At 41.3% G+C, this 23,065-nt stretch overlaps 1 protein-coding gene across 4 annotated transcripts in view; it reads right to left on the bottom strand.

Moving 5' to 3' along the window:
- The window catches only part of LOC112253253 (coiled-coil domain-containing protein 50), a 31,985-nt gene extending 9,630 nt beyond the window's left edge, over positions 1-22,355 (bottom strand). Inside the window, exons 1-5 of one of the 4 annotated variants that reach the window (XM_042322961.1) lie at positions 21,997-22,355; positions 17,644-17,706; positions 10,443-10,572; positions 6,070-6,160; positions 4,482-4,581 (exon numbers count right to left, since the gene is read on the bottom strand). In XM_042322961.1, coding sequence (XP_042178895.1) covers positions 4,482-4,581; positions 6,070-6,160; positions 10,443-10,572; positions 17,644-17,706; positions 21,997-22,045 — 433 coding nt within the window. In that variant the 5' untranslated portion in view covers positions 22,046-22,355. The remainder of the gene's footprint in view (positions 1-4,481; positions 4,582-6,069; positions 6,161-10,442; positions 10,573-17,643; positions 17,707-21,996) is intronic. The other 3 variants (XM_042322962.1, XM_042322963.1, XM_042322964.1) reach the window with 3 other exon arrangements.
- Between the last annotated feature and the right edge of the window lie 710 nt (positions 22,356-23,065).

The following is a 23,065-nucleotide window of genomic DNA, read 5'->3' as shown; positions in this document are numbered from 1 at the left end:
CCTCTGGTCTGATGAAACAAAAGTAGAACTGTTTGGCCACAATGACCATCGTTATGTTTGGAGCAAAAAGGGGGAAGCTTGCAAGCCGAAGAACACCATCCCAACTGTGAAGCATGGGGGTGGCAGCATCATGTTGTGGGGGTGCTTTGCTGCAGGAGGGCCTGGTGCACTTCACAAAATAGATTGCATCATGAGGTAGGACAATTATGTGGATATATTGAAGCAACATCTCAAGACATCAGTAAGTTAAAGCTTGGTCGCAAATGGGTCTTCCAAATGGACATGACCCCAAGCATACTTACAAAGTTGTGGCAAAATGGCTACTGGACAACAAAATCAAGGTATTTGAGTGGCCATCACAAAGCCCTGAACTCAAGCCTATTGAAAATGTGTGGGCAGAATTGAAAAAGGGTGTGCGAGCAAGGAGGCCTACAAACCTGACTCAGTTACACCAGTTCTGTCAGGAGGAATGGGACAAAATTCACCCAACTTATTGAGGGAAGCTTGTGGAAGGCTACCTGAAACATTTGACCCAAGTTAAACAATTTAAAAGGCAGTGCTACCAAATACTAATTGAGTTTATGTAAACTTCTGACCCACTAGGAATGTGATGAAAGAAATAAAAGCTGAAATAAATAATTCTCTCTGCTATTATTCTGACATTTCACATTCTTAAAATAAAAGTGGTGATCCTAACTGACCTAAGACAGGGGATTGTTACTATAATTAAACGTCAGGAATTGTGAAAAACTGAGATTAAATGTATTTGGCTAAGGTGTATGTAAACTTCCGACTTCAACTGTATATATAAAACATAATAATAAAAATCAGACCAGCTACTGATAGTTTGAGAAGAAAATGTACTTTCTATGCCTGTGATATGTGGTTGTCCCAACTAGCTATCTTAAGAAGAACATACTAATGGTAAGTCGTTCAGGATAACTGTGTATGCTAAATGACTCACATGTAAATTAACTTTAAAAACCACAGTTAACCTTCCTAACATGCACTGACAAATCACAGGCCTGCATTTGAGTGAAAACAAACAATGTGTGAAGGACACAGGTGTGTGTCTGCCGTCATCCCAATGGAATGTCAGTCACCCAGTAGCAGCTGGTTACTCTGATCAACAGAAACAACTGTAAATGTTGAAATAAAAAGGCCAGGTAGAAATCACCTAGTCCTTAATTACATAATCATTTAAAATGCTCTGTAACCCTCAACAATGGGCTGTTCTCGGAATTAAGGCAGATCGCCAACTACTTTTCCATCAGTCAACTGTCAGTTTTATAAGCTGACTGAGCAGTTAAGGATGGAAATTATGCTCTGGTCTGCTTTTCTCTCTCAATAACAAAAAACGCAGATAAAGGTCTTTCCTTCCTCTGTCTCACCTCCTCTTCACACCTCGCTCTCCCCCACAGTGGTTTATCTGCAGAAGCTGAACACTAAACAAACCTCTGTTTCTCTCTGAATGAGAAGACAAACATGGCAGCCAGGCAGCGCCCGTCACTTCCTGAGAAGGGTGGCCAATCACACGGGCCCGAGGAAACAACTCGCCCGAGATAAGACGTGGCAGAGCGTGTGTGTGTGGAGGAGCACGTACACAATAGAGCTGGGTAAATTGCGACAAATTGATTGAATTATCACAATAACGATCAATTGGACGATACGATTATAACAAAGTGCACCACAGTTATTTTTGTATTACTCTTAATACTACTACTTTAAAAATGCTGTAGTTCTAAAAATGTCCCATCAACAATCACCCAGATTAGAAGACTTATTTAATTTCAAACTTTTTATTGTAATGAACGATAATATGAGCAAAGTGTCCATGAAAAGGGTTCGGTGTGGAAGAGTTGTTGGATGTGTCGTCCCAGCTCAAGCCCAGCCACGGCAGCACGGCAGAATGGCAGCATGGCAGAATGTTTGCTTGTGTAATTCAGAGGGAGCCCTGGGTTCTAAAGCCAGCCTAGCTAGACAGTAATACATGAGAGTGCAGGGCGAGGTAGTACTACATACGGCTTTAGTCATATTCATAAAGCCTCTCAGAGTAGGAGTCTTGATCTAGGATCAGGTCCCCAGTGTCCATATAATCTTATTCATTGTGCTCTAAAAAGGCTAAACTGATCTAAGATCAGCCCTCCTACTCTGAGAGACTTTGTGGCTATGGCCCTGGGTTGGTTGTGCATCTACAGGAAGAGGATACTCCCTGGGAAAGAAGAGATTCATGTGGAAAGACATGACGGCAGAACATTCCTGACAGCAGGGACTGTCCCTTCATTCCAACGCTCAGAGAGAGGGGAAACCAGAACATTCCTGACAGCAGTGACTGTCCCTTCATTCCAACGCTCAGAGAGAGGGGAAACCAGAACATTCCTGACAGCAGGGACTGTCCTTTCATTCCAACGCTCAGAGACAGAGGGGAAACCAGAACATTCCTGACAGCAGTGACTGTCCCTTCATTCCAACGCTCAGAGACAGAGGAAACCAGAACATTCCTGACAGCAGTGACTGTCCCTTCATTCCAACGCTCAGAGACAGAGGGGAAACCAGAACATTCCTGACAGCAGTGACTGTCCCTTCATTCCAACGCTCAGAGACAGAGGAGAAACCAGAACATTCCTGACAGCAGTGACCGTCCCTTCATTCCAACTCTCAGAGACAGAGGAGAAACCAGAACATTCCTGACAGCAGTGACCGTCCCTTCAGCCCTGCTCATACTAACCTACATACCGTAACCACAGCCTGCATGCTAGCAGATATCGCAATGACTGAAGTCTATGGATAACGCTAGTTAGCAATGGCTAGAAAAACTCTCTAACTTCCTTCATACTGGACACAGAGACATAAAAATGGGATCCACGAGTTCACCTGACTCTATAAAAAGGGATACTTTGGTCATGTTAAAAAAAGGTCATCTGACTTAGAAAACAGTCCTGACCACATAGGCCTAGTCCGTTTCCAAAACACCACATAAAGGCCTAGTGCATTTCCAAAACACCACATATAGGCCTAGTGCGTTTCCAAAACACCACATATAGGCCTAGTCCGTTTCCAAAACACCACATATAGGCCTAGTCCGTTTCCAAAACACCACATATAGGCCTAGTCCGTTTCCAAAACACCACATATAGGCCTAGTCCGTTTCCAAAACACCACATATAGGCCTAGTCCGTTTCCAAAACACCACATATAGGCCTAGTCCGTTTCCAAAACACCACATATAGGCCTAGTCCGTTTCCAAAACACCACATATAGGCCTAGTCCGTTTCCAAAACACCACATATAGGCCTAGTCCGTTTCCAAAACACCACATATAGGCCTAGTCCGTTTCCAAAACACCACATATAGGCCTAGTCCGTTTCCAAAACACCACATATAGGCCTAGTCCGTTTCCAAAACACCACATATAGGCCTAGTCCGTTTCCAAAACACCACATATAGGCCTAGTCCGTTTCCAAAACACCACATATAGGCCTAGTCCGTTTCCAAAACACCACATATAGGCCTAGTCCGTTTCCAAAACACCACATATAGGCCTAGTCCGTTTCCAAAACACCACATATAGGCCAAGTCCGTTTCGAAAACACCACAATGAAGTCAGAAATTTTCACTCAAATCTATTGTAAAGTGAAGTCTTTCTACTCAATACCACAACTCATTTTACAAATCTGGTAAAGTATTCAAATAGTTTCGCTGTGAATTTGGGGTTGAATCAAGGTACTAGAATGTACTAGTGGACACCAGAGCTGGTTCTGCATTAACTTGTTTAAAAGAAAATCTTTCCGATGAGACATTGAGATAAAATGTCTTACTGTTTTAAGGCAGGGGGATGGGGAGACTGGAACCCACAACGGAAGAAACATTAACTGCCAAAAGGCTCCTTGAAGTTCTGACATCAAGCAAGCTTCTATGAATTTATCAGTTTAAAATGGAGCCTTATTGCTGCAGTTGAGTCAAAGCTGCTCTCGCAGCCCTGCAAAGCACCACCTCAGCTCACGAACGAGCAGAACTGCAGTGTGCGTGTAAAATGGGCAGAGAGGAGGGAGCAAGATGACAAATTACTCCTCAGTACCTACGCACACACGCTCTACCTCAAGGTCAGCTATTTGCTTAAAACTGCCCTCTTAAATCCTCATCCTAAATCAACTCTATTCTAACACACTACTCCATCCCACACACACCCCTATATTGGATTTCGATAACCCACCCTTACACATACCCAGTGGCACATACCCTTCCCTCCGACAACAGAATAATATACAATCCCTTAGCCTTCCCTCCGACAACAGAATAATCTAATCCTAAATCTCTCACTCCAACAGGAATCTAATCCTAATCCCTCACACCAACAGGAATATAATCCTATATGCCCCCAACAGAATAATATAATCCTAACTCCAACAGGAATATAATCCTAATCCCTCACTCCAACAGGAATATAATCCTATATCCACAGACAGGGAGCGCGCCAGTACCATTATCCTCGTAGTACTCCTCCTCAAAGTTGGCCTCCAGCTGCTTCTGTCGCTTCCTCTCCTCCTTCCTCTCTTTCTCCTGCAGTTTACGAGCGATGGCCTGGAAACACACATTGAGACAAACACACACAAATAAACAAACCCATCCAAACTGCCGACACATCACTTCTTATTTTTACCCTAGATTGAGACGTTTTCCCCTGAGGATTGAAATTTAAAGGACTAAGTTTTAATAAGTATAAGGAATCAGCAGAATAGGCCTGCCAGTTCCAATGAGACCTGGATTAAAATACAAATTTGACATTTTATAAATACATTGAGCATTTGCTTTAGCCTGACTGGGCTAGTGTCAAATATGGAGGGTTTAAAGTGTTGGGATTATTATATTGGTTCCATTGAACCAGGTAGACTATCAAACACAGATTTAAAAAGGTGCAATATTCAGAAATCGCTTCACCATTTTCTGTTTGCTAAAATTCTAATAAATAGTTGCCCTAATTTCTGTTTATGTGACAAAACAATGTATCGTGTAGAGAATGATTAAATGGTAATCTTTTCAATAACCCAAAATATTATAATTTCAGCTGGTGTACAAAACCGAAAGTAAAAGAAGTAAAAACTAAACTTAATAGGAAGCATATAAATAGCTCACTTAGAACAGATCTACCACTTCTTAGACTTGCTTTCAATGAGAATGACCGATCTATAACTCCCATCTCTATGCGAATTTGGTCAGGTCCCTCCAAAGAGTAACTATTTAAACTATTTTAAATGTCATATATACTGTACAAAAATAAAACGCAACATAACAATTTCAAAGATTTTACTGAGTTACAGTTCATAAAAGGCAATCAGTACATTTAAATATATGAATTAGGCACTAATCTATGGATTTCACATGACTGTGCAAGGACACAGCCATGGGTGGGCCTGGGAGTCTATAGGGCTTTATTAGACAGAAATAGTCCTTTGCACCCAGCACCGCCTCAATTCTCTGTCAACAGCTCTGGTGGACATTCCTGCAGTCAACATGCCAATTGCACACTCCCTCAAAACATTTGTGGCATTGTGTTGTGTGACAAAACGGCACATTTTAGAGTGACCTATTATTGTCCCCAGCACAAGGTGCACCTGTGTAATGATCATGCTGTTTAATCAGCTTATTGATATGACACACCTGTCAGGTGGATTGATTATCTTGCCAAAAGATAAATGCTCACCAACAGGAATGTGAAGAAATTTGAGAAAAATAAGCTTTTTGGGCATATGGACATTTTCTGGGATCTTTTTTGTCAGCTCTTGAAACATGAGACCAAACACTTTACATGTTGTGTTTATATTTTTGATCAGTATAGTATTTGATGTCACCAGACATGAGGTCACCATTGGGCTAGACATTCTTTCTAACACTGAAGTAGAATAAACAAGTACAGGCTGTAACACCAGCAGTGGTTTTCAACAAGCCAATCGGTTGATCCGCCCATGGTGACCCATCGATACTACAGTTTGTGATTGGAGGGAGGAGGAGGTATGCCCATGTTGACTGGTTGAGGCGGGAGAAGGGGGAGGGGAGTGTAGTGTCACTTACCGCATCCTTCTCCTCCTGCATCCGCTGCTGCTTGGCCTGCCGGACCAGTTCCTCCTGAATCTCCTGGGCGATCTCATTGTCACTGCGCTCACTAGGTAGGTAGGTGTGTGTGTGTGTGTGTGGAGGAGACAAACAAGACGAGAAAACACCATCAAAAGTAGATACACAACTGCCCCAAAACTTGTACCCTGCCCAAGGTTCTGGTTAACTCAAATCAGCTCAAAATCAAGTCACTTATCTCAGAAAGTGGCTTATGAGAACAATGTTCAATCCAATGTATGAGACAAGACTGTGTTCCTGCTTCTCCTTCCATAATAATAATAATAATAAATATATATTTTCTTCTCCATGTTGGCTCGGGATTCGAAACAGCTACCTTTCAGTTCCTGGCCCAACGCTCTAACCGCTAGGCTACCTGCCGCTGTCTAACATCTACACAAACACATCGGGTATGCATACTGATGATACAAACCCTGTTTCATAGCGCTGATGGCAGTAACAAGGCTACTGAACACAAGGATTCTAATACTAATCAAGTGCTTAGACTGATAGCATCTCTGTCACTGGCCCAGGTAGGTGTTCTCATATCTTAGAAAACCTTGACACATTTCAGAACGGATAACGATTCCATCTGCAGCCAGTCCTTGAAGAATGTGATGAGATACCACTGTGAAGGCGATGCTAGAAGATGTCTGAATGTCCACGTTAGAGAATGTATGTTGCAGGGGCGTATTCATTATGGTACACCGTAGCAAAACTTTTTGCAAACGGAAGAAAAAAAAAGAAAAAAATTGTGCATTTCCTATTGGACGAGTTCAGACAGTCCATCCCTGTTTCAGTCCAGATTTAGCCAGTGTAATACAGTTCTAATAGGTTGTTTATCTAGGATAGGGCTATTTCAATCTTACCCTGCCAGGTATGGAGCACTGCTGTTCCACTTGATAATGAATTTACACCCATAAAATCGGTACCTGATTAGAGGGGAAGAATGGAAAAAAACAGTGCTGCTGGCTCCGAGGTCCAGATTTGAATTTGAGGGATCTAGGATGGTGTCTTTTAAATCATGGTTTATGAATACAGGTCCTAGTGTATTCTAAAAGTGATGGGCGTCTGAGGGTGCCAGGGAATAAATCGGTAGAGAGAGCGAGGTAGAGATGGGTATTGGGCAGAGGGTAGAGAGGATGGCAGCAGAAGCTTCTAGCATGCCAAATCGGCATTAGCCCAGGCTGTATGGGCGGCGGAGCATCTGGCTCTCTCTTGGGGGTGCTCCTCTGCTGCTAGCGAGCGTGAGGGCGGGTGACTCGAGTGTGTCAGCATATCGGACTAATAACACACGGGGGAAGGAAAGACTGGAGCCTTTTCCTCCACATCTGACACCCAAAGCTCTGTTTCCAGAATAGTGTGGGGTGTATAAAATGTGGCTGTGGTGTTGGGGGGTAAGCATAATAGTTGGTGTTGGGGGTAAGCATAATAGTGTGGGGTGTATAAAATGTGGCTGTGGTGTTGGGGGGGATAAGCATAAGAGTGCGGCGATGTAATTTCTAAATTTGCTTCATAAGTAGTGCATTACCTCAGCGTGTCAACACATACATTCTAAGTGATTTCAACAGGTCTTCATTCATCCATTCTGATAGTTTTATACTGTTCAATTCAACTTCAACCCCCCCAAGAAATGTCAGCATTTTTAATCCATTTCTGCATTTCCTGCACTCATTTGAGATCATTTCCACATTGCCAATGTCGTGCAGCCCTACGTGGCAAACAATGTAGGGCTTGTTTTTTACCAAATGTGGCAATTGAGATTTAGATCAAAACACTTGGGTGAACTGTTGGAATCATGGAAATATGATAATAATAATTCTATAGTTAGAGTACATTAGTGGACACTGTGAATACAGTGTTTGACATGACAAAAAATGAAAATGCCAGGGAAGAGTTACAGTGCATTTGGAGTGATGATGGATTCTATTAAAATGTTAAACTGTAGTTAGTTTGTACCCTGTTTAGTGAATGATTACTGTGAGAATTAATGAAGTTTAGGCCATGAAACTGTGTGGATGCTCATTTAGACAGGTTGACCTACTCAGAGAAGAGGAAATGGCCTGGGATCAGAGAGAAGGGTCAGGACCAGAACAGAAGATGGACGGGTTGGGATTCTGACATCTGGCTAAACAAAGAGAGGACCATGGACATTCCACAGGGGAAAGGAGGGAAACTCATTGGGGTCATAAAATGTATAGCTGGGGAAGTGATGCCTATAAGGGAAGAGTATAAAATGTGTTGTGAGCTTTCAAAATAGATGCACTCAGCTGACTGTATCCTTGGGAATAAACACTTAACTTCTCTTGAGCTTTTGGTCTCAATTCCTTATTGCAAAGAGGTTGCAATAGCATTTTCCTTTTGAACAAAAGTATTCAGACCCCTTCACTGTTTCCACATTTTGTTATGTTACAGCCCTATTCTAAAATGGATTAAATTACATCATTCCCTCATCAGTTTGCACACAATATCCCATAAAGACAAAGCGAAAACAGTTTTTTTGAAATGTTTGCACACGTATGAAAAATAAAACAGAAAAACAATATTTTCACAAGTATTAAGACCCTTTGCTATGAGACTCGAAATTGAGCTCAGGTGCATCCTGTTTCCATTGATCATCGTCGAGACATTTTTACAACTTGATTGGAGTCCACCCGAGGTAAATTCAAATGATTGGACATGGTTTGGAAAGGCACACACACCTGTCTATATGAGGACTCTTCCAAGAGCTGGCCACACAGCCAAACTGAGTAATCAGGGGAGAAGGACCTTGGTCAGGGAGGTGACCAAGAACCCGATGGTCACTCTGAAAGAGCTCTAGAGTCTAGAGATGGGAGAACATTTCAGAAGGACATCCATCAGGCCTTTATGGCCAAGTGGCCAAACGGAAGCCACTCGTCAGTAAAAAGCACATTACAGCCCGCTTGAAGTTCGCCAAAAGGCACCTTAAGGACTCTCTGATAAACAAGATTCTCTGGTCTAATGAAAACAAGACTAAACTCTTTGGCCTGAACGCCAAGTGTCAAGTATGGAGGAAACCAGGCTCCGCTCATCACCTGGCCAATATCATCACTACGGTGAAGCATGGTGGTGGCAGCATCATGTTGTGGGGTTGTTTTTCAGCAGCAGGGACTAGGAGACTTGTTAGGATCGAGAGAAAGATGAACAGAGAGATCCTTGATGAAAACCTGCTCCAGAGCACTCAGGACCTTAGACTGGGGTGAAGGTTCACCTTCCAACAGGACAACGAACCTAAGCACACAGCCAAGACAACGCAGGCGTGGCTTCAGGCCAAGTCTCTGAATGTCCTTGAGTGGCCCAGCCAGAGCCCTGACATGAACCTGATCGAATATCTCTGGAGAGACCTGAAAATAGCTGTGCAGCGATGCTCCCCATCCAACCTGACAGAGTTTAATAGGATCTGCAGAAAAGTAAAGCGTCATACCCTAGAAGACTTGGTTGTAATCGCTGCCAAAGGTTCTTCAACAAAGTACTGCGTAAAGAGTCTGAATACTTATGTAAATGTGATATTTCAGTTGCATTTTTAATACATTTGCAAAAATGACTTAAAATCTGTTTATGCTTTGTCATTATGTGGTATTGTGTGTAGATTGGTGAGGGAAATATTTTTATTTAATACATTTTAAAATAAGGCTGTAACGTAATTTGGAAAAAGTCAAGGGATCTGAATACTTTCCGAATGCACTCGATTGTGCCTGGGTATGAACCAGTGTTGATCAGTGTTTCCTGATGCACAAACATGCCGATTTAGGCCTACACCATCATTGGTACCAGGCTGTATAGCTAGCTACATTTGTTCTGACTACATTTATTAGCTAGCCAGCTAACTAGCATTAGTGGCTAACACGATTTAGTGGCAACTTGCTAAGAAAAGACAAACTAGCTGTTTGCAGATGTAAGAAACACAAACTACTTGTGTTATTATACAACAAATGCCCTTGAATGGTGGGGCTATGTCTGTGTGGAATGTGTGTGTGTGAGAGAGTGAGTGAGTGAGTGGACTTAAGTAGCAGATTGAATTATAAAAACATTACGCTTTAACAAATACCATTATCGAAAGTAAAGTAAAAACCCAAACAGGGCCATGCAGCAATACCGGTATATAGTAAAATACAGTATGACTTAGTGTACTACCCTAGGCTCTAGAGGGTAGGTCAGGGAAACTCACAATCAAACACACTAGTTATGCGGTCTCCATCTTTAAGTTTAAGGTGTGAGTTAGATTGTGAGTCTCCATGACGTATCCTTCGCTATCTCTAGAGCACACTGAATATTGTGTGGTGGAATGATGTGGTTAATATGATCTCACTCACATGTCTCTGTGCTGTCTGTGGGCCTTGGCCTTGGCCCTCCGGTCCTCCTCTTCCTGCAGCTGCTTGGCCAACGCTACGTCCTGCTGCACCAGACGGCTCTTGTGGACGTTGGAAGCCAAGTGGCTCTCGACTGCGGGGACAAACACAGCAACAAACACAGTACTCAGAATCCGTACACACACTCTTCTTCACTCTCTCACAGGTCATCCGGCCAACCCACAATGCTGAGGAACAAAATGGACAATATCATTCACAACCCTCCAATTTAATTTGCTTTGGTGCCTTTTAAACCGCAGGTCTCGGATGCAAGTACTGGAGCCGAGAGGGTGTTGATTTCTAACATAAATTTGGATATCCATTTTGACAGGACGAGTAGCATGTTTAGTAGAGTACACTGGAGGAGACGAGGGATATAAACACGGACGCTTCGGCCCTGAAGTTACAGAGCCAAGCTCAATGAGTCAGGACATGACAAACTAGCCCAGGAGTTGCCATTCCAAGGCTGGCCCCATTGGATGAGACAGACCAAAGAGCTGGACAGGGAAGGTTGTAAATCCTCGTTGCTGACGCACTACCAGCTCAAAATAGGTGGAGGAGCATCACTCAATCCCTTGCTACTCATTCAGCTCCACTGGACTGGTTATTTATCCACTGGTAGGTTCCAAGTGAAAAGTACCAAATTGCGCTACAATTTACTAGAGGCTCCATACGTTCCTACTCTGAGATTGTGAGACGACAACGGGGGGGGGCAGTGAATCACAGCTTTATGAAGGAAACCAATAGGCTGACATATCGATTATAGGACGACGCTGATCGGTTGTGCAGTGGGTTTTCGGTGCCACACAACATTGAGGGCAAACATACAACGTCAGAAAACAATACATTTTGTTATTTTTAATGCTGTTCTTTTCTCCCGGGGAAAACAAATTACTTTTGGCCGTATTTCTAGGAACTCAAGATAAAGGTTTCGTGTTTACTCAACCTCGGCGTAGCCTCAGAAGTTTCTGAATGGACTAATTCTTCCAGTTCTCTGCGGCTGGCTTCCTAAAGGGCCAGACAGCATTGGACAATACGTGAAATCATTGAGGCTTAACAAGGCCCTAGTTTATAGGCCTAATGCGGTGGAGAGACATCAGCCGCCCTAGTTTATAGGCCTAATGCGGTGGAGAGACATCAGCCGCCCTAGTTTATAGGCCTAATGCGGTGGAGAGACATCAGCCCTAGTTTATAGGCCTAATGCGGTGGAGAGACATCAGCCCTAGTTATTAGGCCTAATGTGGTGGAGTTTCCACTGGATTCATTACGCTGTGACCCTGCTCCAGTCAAGTCTCACCCCTCAACTAGTCAAAAATCAACCAGTGGCAGAGGGCAGTTTCACAAGGACTCCAGAAAATATTTTTTTCAATGACAACCTCATCTCTGTAGCCCACACATACAGATAACTGTAAGGTCCTTTAGTCAAGCAGTGAATTTCAACTACAAAGACCAGGGAATGAATTAAATTATATACACACATATATATATATATATACACATATATATATATATATATATATATATATATATATATATATATATATATACATATATATACACACATATACATATATATATATATATACATATATACATATATATACATATATATATATATATATATATATATGTATATATATATATATATATATATATATATATATATACACACATATATATATATATATACATATATATATATATATATATATATACATATATATATATATATACACACATATACACATATACACATATACATATATATACATATATATACATATATATATATATATATATATATATATACATATACATACATATATACACACACACACACACACACACACATACATTTCTAAGTGACCCCAAACTTGTGTGTATAGAAATGTCCTTGTTTTTAAAAGAAAAGCACATTTTTTGTCCATTAAAATAACATCACATTGATCAGAAATACAGTACAGACATAGTTAATGTTGTAAATGACTATTGTAGCTGGAATATTTACATAGGTATACAGAGGCCCTTTATCAGCAACCATCACTCCTGTGTTCCAATGGCACATTGTGTTAGCTAATCCAAGGTTATCATTTTAAAAGGCTAATTGATCATTAGAAAACCCTTTTGCAATTATGTTTGCAGAGCTGAAAACTGTTGTGCTGATTAAGGAAGCAATAAAACTGGCCTTTAGACTAGTTGAGTATCTGGAGCATCAGCATTTGTGGGTTATTAATGTTGTTGATCACTATAATAAGTCACAAATGGAAGGGAAACAGATTGTTTTTCCATCTGTAGCCCCATTAAAAATCAGGCAAAACAAGCTACACTGAACAAAAATATAAACAAAACATGTAAAGTGTTGGTCCCATGTTTCATGAGCTGAAACAAAAGATCCCAGAAATCGTCCATATGCACAAACAGCTTATTTCTCATAAATTCCATGCACAAATTTGTTTACATTCCTGTTAGTGAGCATTTCTCCTTTGCCAAGATAATCCATCCACCTGACAGGTGTGGCATACCAAGAAGCTGATTCAGCATGATCATTACACAGGTGCACCTTGTGTTGGGGGCAATAAACAGCCACTAAAATGTGCAGTTTTGTCACACAACACAATGCCACAGATGTATCAAGTTGAGGGAGCGTGCAATTGACATGCTGACTGAAGGAATCTCCACCAGAGCTGTTGCCAGAGAATTTAATGTTAATTTCTCTACTATAAGCGGCTTCCAAAGTCATTTTAGAGAATTTGGCAGTATGTACATCCAGCCTCACACCACGTGTAACTAAGCCAGCTCAGGACCGCCACATCCGGCTTCTTCCCCTGTGGGATCGTCTGAGACCAGACCCGGACAGCTGATGAAACTGAGGAGGAGTATTTCAGTCTGTAATGAAGCCCTTTTGTGGAGAAAAACTAATTCTGATTGGCTCGGCCTGGCTCCCAAGTGGGTGGGGCTATGCCCTTTCAAAGCCCACCCATGACTATGCCTCTGCCCAGTCATGTGAAATCCATTGAGTAGGCCCTAATAAAAACTTATATCAATTCACTGATTTCCTTATATACACTGTAACTCAGTAAAATTGTTGAAATAGTTGCATGTTGCATTTATATTTTTGTTTTGTATAAATAACTCAATGCATGCACACACTCCTATTGAATATGCATTCACCTATATTGTAAATAGGTCTAGGCTACATCTTGACTCAACCAGTTTATCAAAAGAGATTTTCCATTCAAATAAATGTTTACCATTATGTTATGTAGTTAGATGGTAAAAGTTTCCAAAAAATTTCTAATTGATTTGAAAATAAAAAATACTGACTTCGGTTGGTTTCCAGTGTAGCAAGTAGAACGGCAACTGGCACAATGCCGATGGCAACGCGTAGTATAGCTGACGTGTTAGACCTTAAACATTATCCCCAAGATGATTTAGAATGCCAATGGCAACACATAGTATAGCTGACGTGTTAGACCTTAAACATTATCCCAAAGATGATTTACAATGCCAATGGCAACACATAGTATAGCTGACGTGTTAGACCTTAAACATTATCCCAAAGATGATTTACAATGCCAATGGCAACACATAGTATAGCTGACGTGTTAGACCTTAAACATTATCCCCAAGATGATTTACAATGCCGATGGCAACGCGTAGTATAGCTGACGTGTTAGACCTTAAACATTATCCCCAAGATGATTTACAATGCCGATGGCAACACATAGTATAGCTGACGTGTTAGACCTTAAACATTATCCCCAAGATGATTTACAATGCCGATGGCAACACATAGTATAGCTGACGTGTTAGACCTTAAACATTATCCCAAAGATGATTTAGAATGCCGATGGCAACGCGTAGTATAGCTGACGTGTTAGACCTTAAACATTATCCCCAAGATGGGGAGATGTTATTTGCACAAGTAAGAGAAAGACCCTGTTATGTCTGACCTCAGAGGCATGGGCTTTCATCTATTCTGAGTTGTGACCTTGACCTCAACAGCTAAGGAATACTGGGAGGGAGCCAATTACAGTGAGATGACATGTCCATTATAGAAGGCTAGGCTTTGAGTGAAACAGTGAAGAGGGGCTTCACAACAACAACACACAGACGGACACAAAGAAACTGATATGGCAAAGATGACATTCATCTAAAAATACTCAAACTAAGCTGGGCGACATATCGAATGAATTTGATTCATTCTAAATGTATGTTTTTGCGAGATATTCCAAATGCCTGAATCGCAAGAATAAGCGTTTAGTTGTTTTCCATTTTTTGGAGAGTTTAGTTCCGCTTTTTCTCATGTTGTATGTTTGGTCGTCTCCTTCTCTCTTTTGTCTACACTTTCCCATTTCCCCCAGAGATCTGTGTATAATGACGCGATGCACGTCAACGCTCTAACAAATGGGAGTCGTTGTCACAAAGGCAGTCGACAAGCTTAGGTCCATAGAAACACATTGGACTTATTTTATCTTCACTCTCGCTTTACCTCTTCCTCTATGGTTTACACACAACCAAGCCCTTTCCCCCTGCCTCTCACACCAACAAGGTTGAGCGATCACATCTTACTACCTGACAAGCGGTTTCAACTTGCTATTTGCATTTGAGGTTTGGTCCAACAGAATCGTTCAGATGGACACCAAAACACACTGAGACATTATTTTACTGTAATAAGAGTAATCTTTTCTAACGATACCCTTATGTCCCAACTACTCAAATTTCAGAGAGCAGACACCTCTAAAACGAGTGTCAATTTACATTGATTCGGACCCATTAACACTCAGTGGGTGACATGAGGGTACCACTAGCACCTGAACCAAAGACACTTATACTAGCTGTCTAGTCTGTGTTTTAGAAATGTGCAATAAGCATAACACAATTATATACAATATATATTGAATTGGCAACTTGTTCTCATTCTGAGAAATTAGGCCACTTGATTTCAACATCAGAACAAAGTGGACAGGCTAACATGCTGTTCAAACTGTTGGAGAGAAACAGAAGGCTGTGTTCATAAAAATTAAACATGTCATCTACAAGACCCTGCTAGGTAAATTCCCCCTTTATCTCAGCTCGCTGGTCACCATAGCATCACCCACCTGTAGCACGCGCTCCAGCAGGTATATCTCTCTGGTCACCCCCAAAACCAATTCTTTCTTTGGCCGCCTCTCCTTCCAGTTCTCTGCTGCCAATGACTGGAACGAACTACAAAAATCTCTGAAACTGGAAACACTTATCTCCCTCACTAGCTTTAAGCACCAGCTGTCAGAGCAGCTCACAGATTACTGCACCTGTACATAGCCCACCTATAATTTAGCCCAAACAACTACTTCTTTCCCTACTGTATTTTATTTATTTTGCTCCCCATTATTTTTATTTCTACTTTGCACATTCTTCCACTGCAAATCTACCATTCCAGTGTTTTACTTGCTATATTGTATTTACTTTGCCACCATGGCCTTTTTTTGCCTTTACCTCCCTTATCTCACCTCATTTGCTCACATCGTATATAGACTTGTTTATACTGTATTATTGACTGTATGTTTGTTTTACTCCATGTGTAACTGTGTCGTTGTATGTGTCGAACTGCTTTGCTTTATCTTGGCCAGGTCGCAATTGTAAATGAGAACTTGTTCTCAACTTGCCTACCTGGTTAAATAAATTTAAAAATCAGTTCAACTTTGTTGGCTAGCAAATAGATCCAAGTTGGCTAAACATGAAATATAAAGATTAGCTGCCTAATCACCAGCACGTGGGCTTGAGAGACTGTTGATGAGATCCGTGTTAATGTTCTATAGCCTAACACCTGCTACAAGAAGTTAGTCATTATTAGTGATTATAAACTGGGTGGTTCGAGCCCTGAATGCTGATTGGCTGACAGCCGTGGTATATCAGACCATATACCACGGGTATGACAAAACATTTATTTTTACTGCTCGAATTACATTGGTAACCAGTTTATAACAGCAATAAGGCACCTCGGGAGTTGGTGAAATATGGTAAATATACCAGGTACTCCACATTGAGTCGTGCATAAGAACAGCCCTTAGCCGTCGTATATTGGCCATATACCACACCCCCTCGTGCCTTATTGCTTAATTATGCATGGTTCTAGTTATGTTTGTAAAAAGGGCATTTTCATAGACAGACTTGAAAACCAGATCATGGATTATTGCAAAAAATAAAGCAGGTTAAACTATTTTGACCAAACAAATTAAATTATTAGTGGGTCTTATGGTTGTGGAAGGCTTAAACTTAGCCTAGGTATAACTTCACAAGCCCTGAACGCATTAGATTATTGCTGACTGTTTGAAATGCAGTGTATTTTACAACAATGCTTATTTAGCGAAAACATTTACCACTATATTTTTGTTGATACGGGCGATGCACAATATACATTGTAATTTTCACCAAAATCAATCTGATTTTTAGACTATAGATCCCTAACTCAAACACGCAATCAATAATTCATGCAGGGATACAAACACCACAAACATACACACAGGTTTCTCAAGGAAAATCATAGAATCTCTAGCGTTTCCCTGATGACATCTCCAATCCCTGCTAAGCTGATTGTGCTGGCCTAACGTCCACCCAGACTAGACCAGTCTGACAGAGAGAGAGCAGACTGGACTGGTTTGTTGTACTACTGCAGACGGGCATTAATAATGTGATCCAGACACAGTGAGCAAACGCCCAGCCCGCTAACAGCCACCACAGAACCAGTGTGCCATTGTTGTGGCTGCAGACTAGCAGCTGTGTTTTGCAGCTGCTTACGGCCTGCTACCACTGACGCTGAGGTTTAGGGTCAGACATGAGATTCAGGGGCATCACGGGACCATTTTTGTTTTCATTACAGACTTTTCTAATTCCAAATGCATGGAACATTTTGATAGTTTGTATTCCCATAAAGAAAGCAAAAAAAGGGTGCTACTTGGAATAGTTGACATGAAATAGCCATATGCTGCAAAGAAATCTCAATGTGCTTGTCTAAAATAGTACTATTCTAGATAATGAGACTTCGATGGAGGAGGTTTACTGTGCACAAAGCGGTCTGCATCCAGAGGGCTCTGCTTTGGGAACAGCCAAGACGACCTGAAACCATTAGGGATGGGAGAGTAAAGCTGATTCCAGGTCATCTCAGGTGTGGTAGTATACTTACTTTCCTGCTCCTGGAGGTTATGGGCCAGGCAGTGGTCCTCCAGAACAGCAAAATCCCGAACAACTGTAGACAGAGAGACAGGAAGTTACTTCAACATGAAAGTTTGTAATGAAAATAGCCAATACTACTCCACACTTGGGAAGTTACGTCTGTGTCGTTGCGATATTTTGTCTGTGTTAAAGTTGTCTGTGTTGGGGCGATATGGCTGAAGTTCTTATGGAAACACAGACCAAAAGGCCTTTTGAGAAGCTGTTTTTCTGTTGGTACTGTAAGAACTCAGCTTGATAACCATTGTTCCATGTTACGAGACATTGTGTACACCACCGACACATGATGTTCTACTGCAGCACTGATAACAACAGATACGCCCTGATCAAGGGCAGGAAATTCACTAGAACAGAGCACCAAAGACTAAACAAGGGTTTTGTGACCCTAATAACACAAGCGCCCCCAATTTAACCTTGACGGCTAATCTTACACTTTGCACCTGTGGCAGCTATTGGGGCTGAACTACAGCATCAACTGGAGAAATGTCAAGGCCGTTGTAACAATCAGACAGAACATCAGGCCCACAGAGGGGAAGCCCATGACCTGTTTTTGTGGTCAAAAGGATGATTGCTGCACTAACAAGCCATTCTCTGTTTGATGCCCGTTCAGAGATCTAGAAGACAAAAAGAGAAGCTGAACTTGCCCATGTCTGAAGTAGGGGCCCTAAAAGAAGAGTCTAGATTTAAATAAAGAGAAAAGCATTAACTGAAAGTGGGGTTGAGCAAGCGACGTTAAATAAAGACTGATTATTGTTCTGTTGGGTTTTTTTCAACAAATTTGCTCATTTCGAAATAGGCTAGGCCACATCGGCCTACCTAAGCCAAGCCTAAGCATGCTGTGGTAAATCTACTTTTTTTAAAAACGTATAAAAACAAACTGCCAGTAATTAGTTATTAAGTCTTATAAGAAATGAAGTCCTAGCTTCCAAGGCACGACAGCATGGCAAAGTGTTAGTTATAATGAGCCTTCTTAGATGTCACTCAGTCAGAATAGTAAAGCTCTTTATTTGCTGTCTCTGGGATATGTTGAACCACTTCTCAAACCACATTAAAAGGTTTGCATGTCCTCAGCAAAAGTTAATTAGTTTATGGGGAAGAGGATGGAGGCAGCAGCTTCCAAACAGGCAGCACAACACTGTCAAAAAGCATTCTGACTGCCAGACGGAGGCAAAGCAGTTGTGAAGATGCAGTGGCAAAGTGCCATAGCTTAAGACGAATCAGATCAAGAGAACAAGAACAATCACAGGAGCAGAAATTACAGACAGAAGAATGGAACTCATGGAAGGAATCTGAAAGTCTATCAGAGATGATGGACGTCTCTGGCAATGAGCATTGTAGGTTTCCCCTTGGGCATCACTTGAAGGAGAATTGAACCGCCAGTCAACATGCAAACTAGCGTTAACAGTAGTGCTGATGCGATATTCATAAGATAACAAGCACTATCAGCATAATCTTCATAATTTAAGGGGATCAACCAGATTACATAGGAAAACCCTAATCTAGGTTTGGGACAATTACCGTATAAGTGATGGTTATGGATGAAGACACTCGTGAAAATATAATAACCTCCATAACCGTAAAAATAAATCAAAGCTGACTGAAGACGGGAGGGCATTCGTGCGGTTGACTCTGTTTCTTCAATAACATGGACTCAAAGGTGAAAAATGCAAAAATCGCTCCGCCATTTCCTGGTTGCTAAAATTCTAATATAGGTTTGCCTAATTTCAGTTTGTGATTAATCAAGCAATAGTCTAGAGAATCATTGAACCACCTAAACCGCTGTGAAATATACTTCCAATAACCAAAAATATTGTATTTTCAGCGGTTTAGAAGCTGTTGTACAAAACTGAAAGAAAGACACCCCAAAACGAAGTTCTAGTGTGTTTCACATAAACCTGTATGCACCACAACCCATCTCCATCAGTTGACACCCAACAAGAAAATGGTTATTCGAAAGGACATGCTCATGTCTTTTTGCATTTAACTCCATCAGTCCAATAAAGCATATAAACTTGGATAGAGCCCTGCTGCCGTAGGGGCTGTTTTCATCTAGAACATTCTCAAGGTGAGCAACACAGGCAATATTTGCTGATGAACATTCAAAATGGTTTCTGTTTTATAGGCTGGGTAAACTGTACTTAAACCTCTTCTGTTTAACTGGAATGGAATCATTCTGGAAATGCTATTAAGTGACTTTCCATTTACTGGCACAAAACTGTGGTGAACATCTTTGAGGAGGATACAAAAAAAAACTGATTATAAATATGTAATTAACCATGTATCTCTCTGTTACTGGTAGTGTGTGGCTAACGTCTAGACTAATTTGACTACCATGTCAGATGTTTCTTTCAAATAATATTCAAATAGCCCTACCAATCTCAGGGACATAGCCTAAAGATGGACCTATGTCCACTTGGTTATTCCACTGACCATTTAGGCCTTAATTTGACTAGTTCTCCTCCCTCTCTCTCTCTCTCTCTCTCTCTGCTAGCGAGCCTGCCACAGTTCAACCTCACACAGCAAGGCAAGCCACAATCTGTTCTCAGAGATGACCTCATCCATATCATACATAATTAATGACAAAAGCAGCAGTCCACAAACTGTGCAGCAGTATTTCTCAGCTGCTGTAGTGCCATGTGAAGACAACCCAGAGCCTCTATGATTAATAGACAGCCCCATAGTGAATCAAACTCCCCAGACACGTCACTGCTGGGCAGGGATGAGCTGCAGCTCCACTGGGGTTAATAGATGGAGAATGGGCAGAACAGGGAGGGTGTAGATAGATGGATGTGTCATAGTGAGAGAGGATGAATTAGGTCCCATTTCCATAAAACCCCCACCCTAGACAGGCTCACATAAACGTTGATTAACACTAACCATGTTTCAACCTTATGCTTAATCTCTTAATTGAACCCCCCAGGAGATTCAATCTAGCACTGACCTAACCTACTGAACATTGTTTTTTCTCCATTAAAATGTGCCTCGATGTTTCTATGCATGGCCCTCTACAGTGCCATGCGTGGATCACGGACAAAGAGCAAAGCAAAAGTCTGTCTACCATGAAACGTGCTGAGGTTGCACGTCTAGGAACAGGCCTAGATCAGGCCTGGAACAAATAACCCACACTGTTTCATCCAAAAGTTAACTAAGGCTGGCAATAAATTCTTATTTTCCCAGTGAATATAAATCATTTTGTCATTTGTAAGCAGGAATAAATTAATAAATAGGGGGTGGGGGTGGAACCATCTCAAACAACCATATGTATCACTTGGATGGTTCTCTGGAGACAGCCGCACAGCAGTGGAAAGGCACGTTCTCCCATCATGCTCTCCTCCAGACCACCATGTCAAAAATTCCATGGAGTTGGACCAGAGCAGCTGTTTCCCAATCTCAGGAAGAGACAGTCTGCTCCACATCCCCAATCCGAGCAGATTGAAAGCATACACAAGAACATGATATTTGTAGAAGATATCCAAACAAGGGGATTGTTTTAAGTGTGTTATGGTCTGTCTGTAGTGGCCACTCATATCCCAACAGCTGTTATGAGCTATTGTTTTGGACAAGAGTTAGGGCTCACCAATTCTCACCACTCTTCAAATTCTGAATAACATTTTGTTCCAGCCCAGAACTAGGCCATTTTGAGGAAACTGAGTAAAGGAAATTCGTTTGGGAATGTTTTGCACACTAACATGGCATATTTTTCTCAACACATAGCTAGGTGGGACAATAAAGCATGGTCCACCAATCTGTGCATTCATCTGTCAGGGGAACACGGAGTGTGTGCTCAGAACAGGTGGTGAGAAACGTTACAAAACCATGATCTGATGTTGCCCACAGCATCTTTAGATGTCCAGACCGTATCCTGGAGAGATTGAGTGACAGCATCTGGCTCAATCACTTTACATACAAACCACCCGAATGCCATTGAATACAATAACTAGCTAGCCAGGGGAAAATCAGACAGTTTGCAGTAAAAGTAGAAAATCCATTGCCACCTCTGCAGACCAGAGATAGCGATCTTACACGTTAGCTGCCAGACAGTTAAAAACTCGCACAATCATAACAAATTCCAGAATCACGTGTGAATTTGTCCCCAGTTAACGTTAGCTAACTAGCAAAAACATGAAAGCCAGATACTTAATAACAGTGACCCAGTGTAACGTTAGTTTGCCAGTTTAGCTATTTGACAAAACAAGCAGATATGATGCAGGTACTTGACACCTGTCAGACAGGTGTAAACCATCGAGGCTAGCTCTAGCTACAGTTTATCTATCGTGCTGCTAAGTAGCTAGCTAGCAAACATTACCTTCTTTTACTCCAGGCAGTTTGTTCTGATCGATGCTAAATTCTGCCATGATGTCAGCGAGGTGTCAACGCCGTTCACGTTGAATTACGCTTCCACGATTTCCCGAAGGGTACAGTACCGGAATCTGATTTATTGTTTTTTTTGTCATAAACCCAATTGATGATTCCAATACTAGTACGGGTGTCCCTTTGATTAGTATCAAGTAGCTACCTAACCACCTCTAAACCTCCCTTTGGCAGTCCGATTCGTGTGGGTCTCTCTCTCACAGACCCTCCCTCTTCTTCTTCCTCCTCCTTTGCAGCTGTGGATTTCATTAGCTTGCCTGCTGGCTTGCTTCAAGACCAGCTACGGGATGCAGGGCGGGTCATATCATTCACTTTTGAATATGTGACGAATGAAAGAGGATAGAGGAGTTTAGGCTATTTATGTAAAAACAAAAGAGAAAATGAAGGTGTAATATCAACATAAAACAATGTCCTTATTTGCACACGACATAGTTGTAATCACTTGTTTTTTTTTTTTTACCAAACAATAAATCATTAGTAATGAATGAGATAGTTATTGACAATTTTGAGAACCATCTCCAGTCCAGGAAATTGTATTTCAATCAGTTTTCAAAAATAATTGTTTGATTTAAATCTTCACTGGGGAAAACACAGACACATAAGCCCGTTTTCTGATAGACACATGTCACAAAATTCATTTCTGCATGGATGTCACAGTTGCTTCCCCTGTTAAATGCAGGAACACATTACACAAGAATAACAATTATCAAAGCATTCTCACAAGTTACAGTGTGTGAGAATGATTGTGACAGATGATGCCAATTGTTTTAGTTTAGTGGAAGTTAAATCAATGGTGCTATTACCAGATAGCCATAATGCACCACCATAGCATAAAGCTATCTTTGGTCTTTGAGTGTTCCTTGTTTTTATTTTATTTAATGAACCTTTATTTTGACAGAGTCATGCTGAGACCAAGGTCTATTTTACAGAAGAGCTCTTTAAATACAAAGAATATACATATCAATACACTATGAAAAGCAAAACGGAGATGCAAAACACAATCA

The sequence above is a fragment of the Oncorhynchus tshawytscha genome, linkage group LG06 (genome assembly GCF_018296145.1).
Source record: "Oncorhynchus tshawytscha isolate Ot180627B linkage group LG06, Otsh_v2.0, whole genome shotgun sequence".
Classification (NCBI taxonomy): domain Eukaryota; kingdom Metazoa; phylum Chordata; class Actinopteri; order Salmoniformes; family Salmonidae; genus Oncorhynchus; species Oncorhynchus tshawytscha.
Note: the sequence above shows the minus strand (reverse complement) of the source record. Positions and strands in the feature narration are given on the sequence as shown.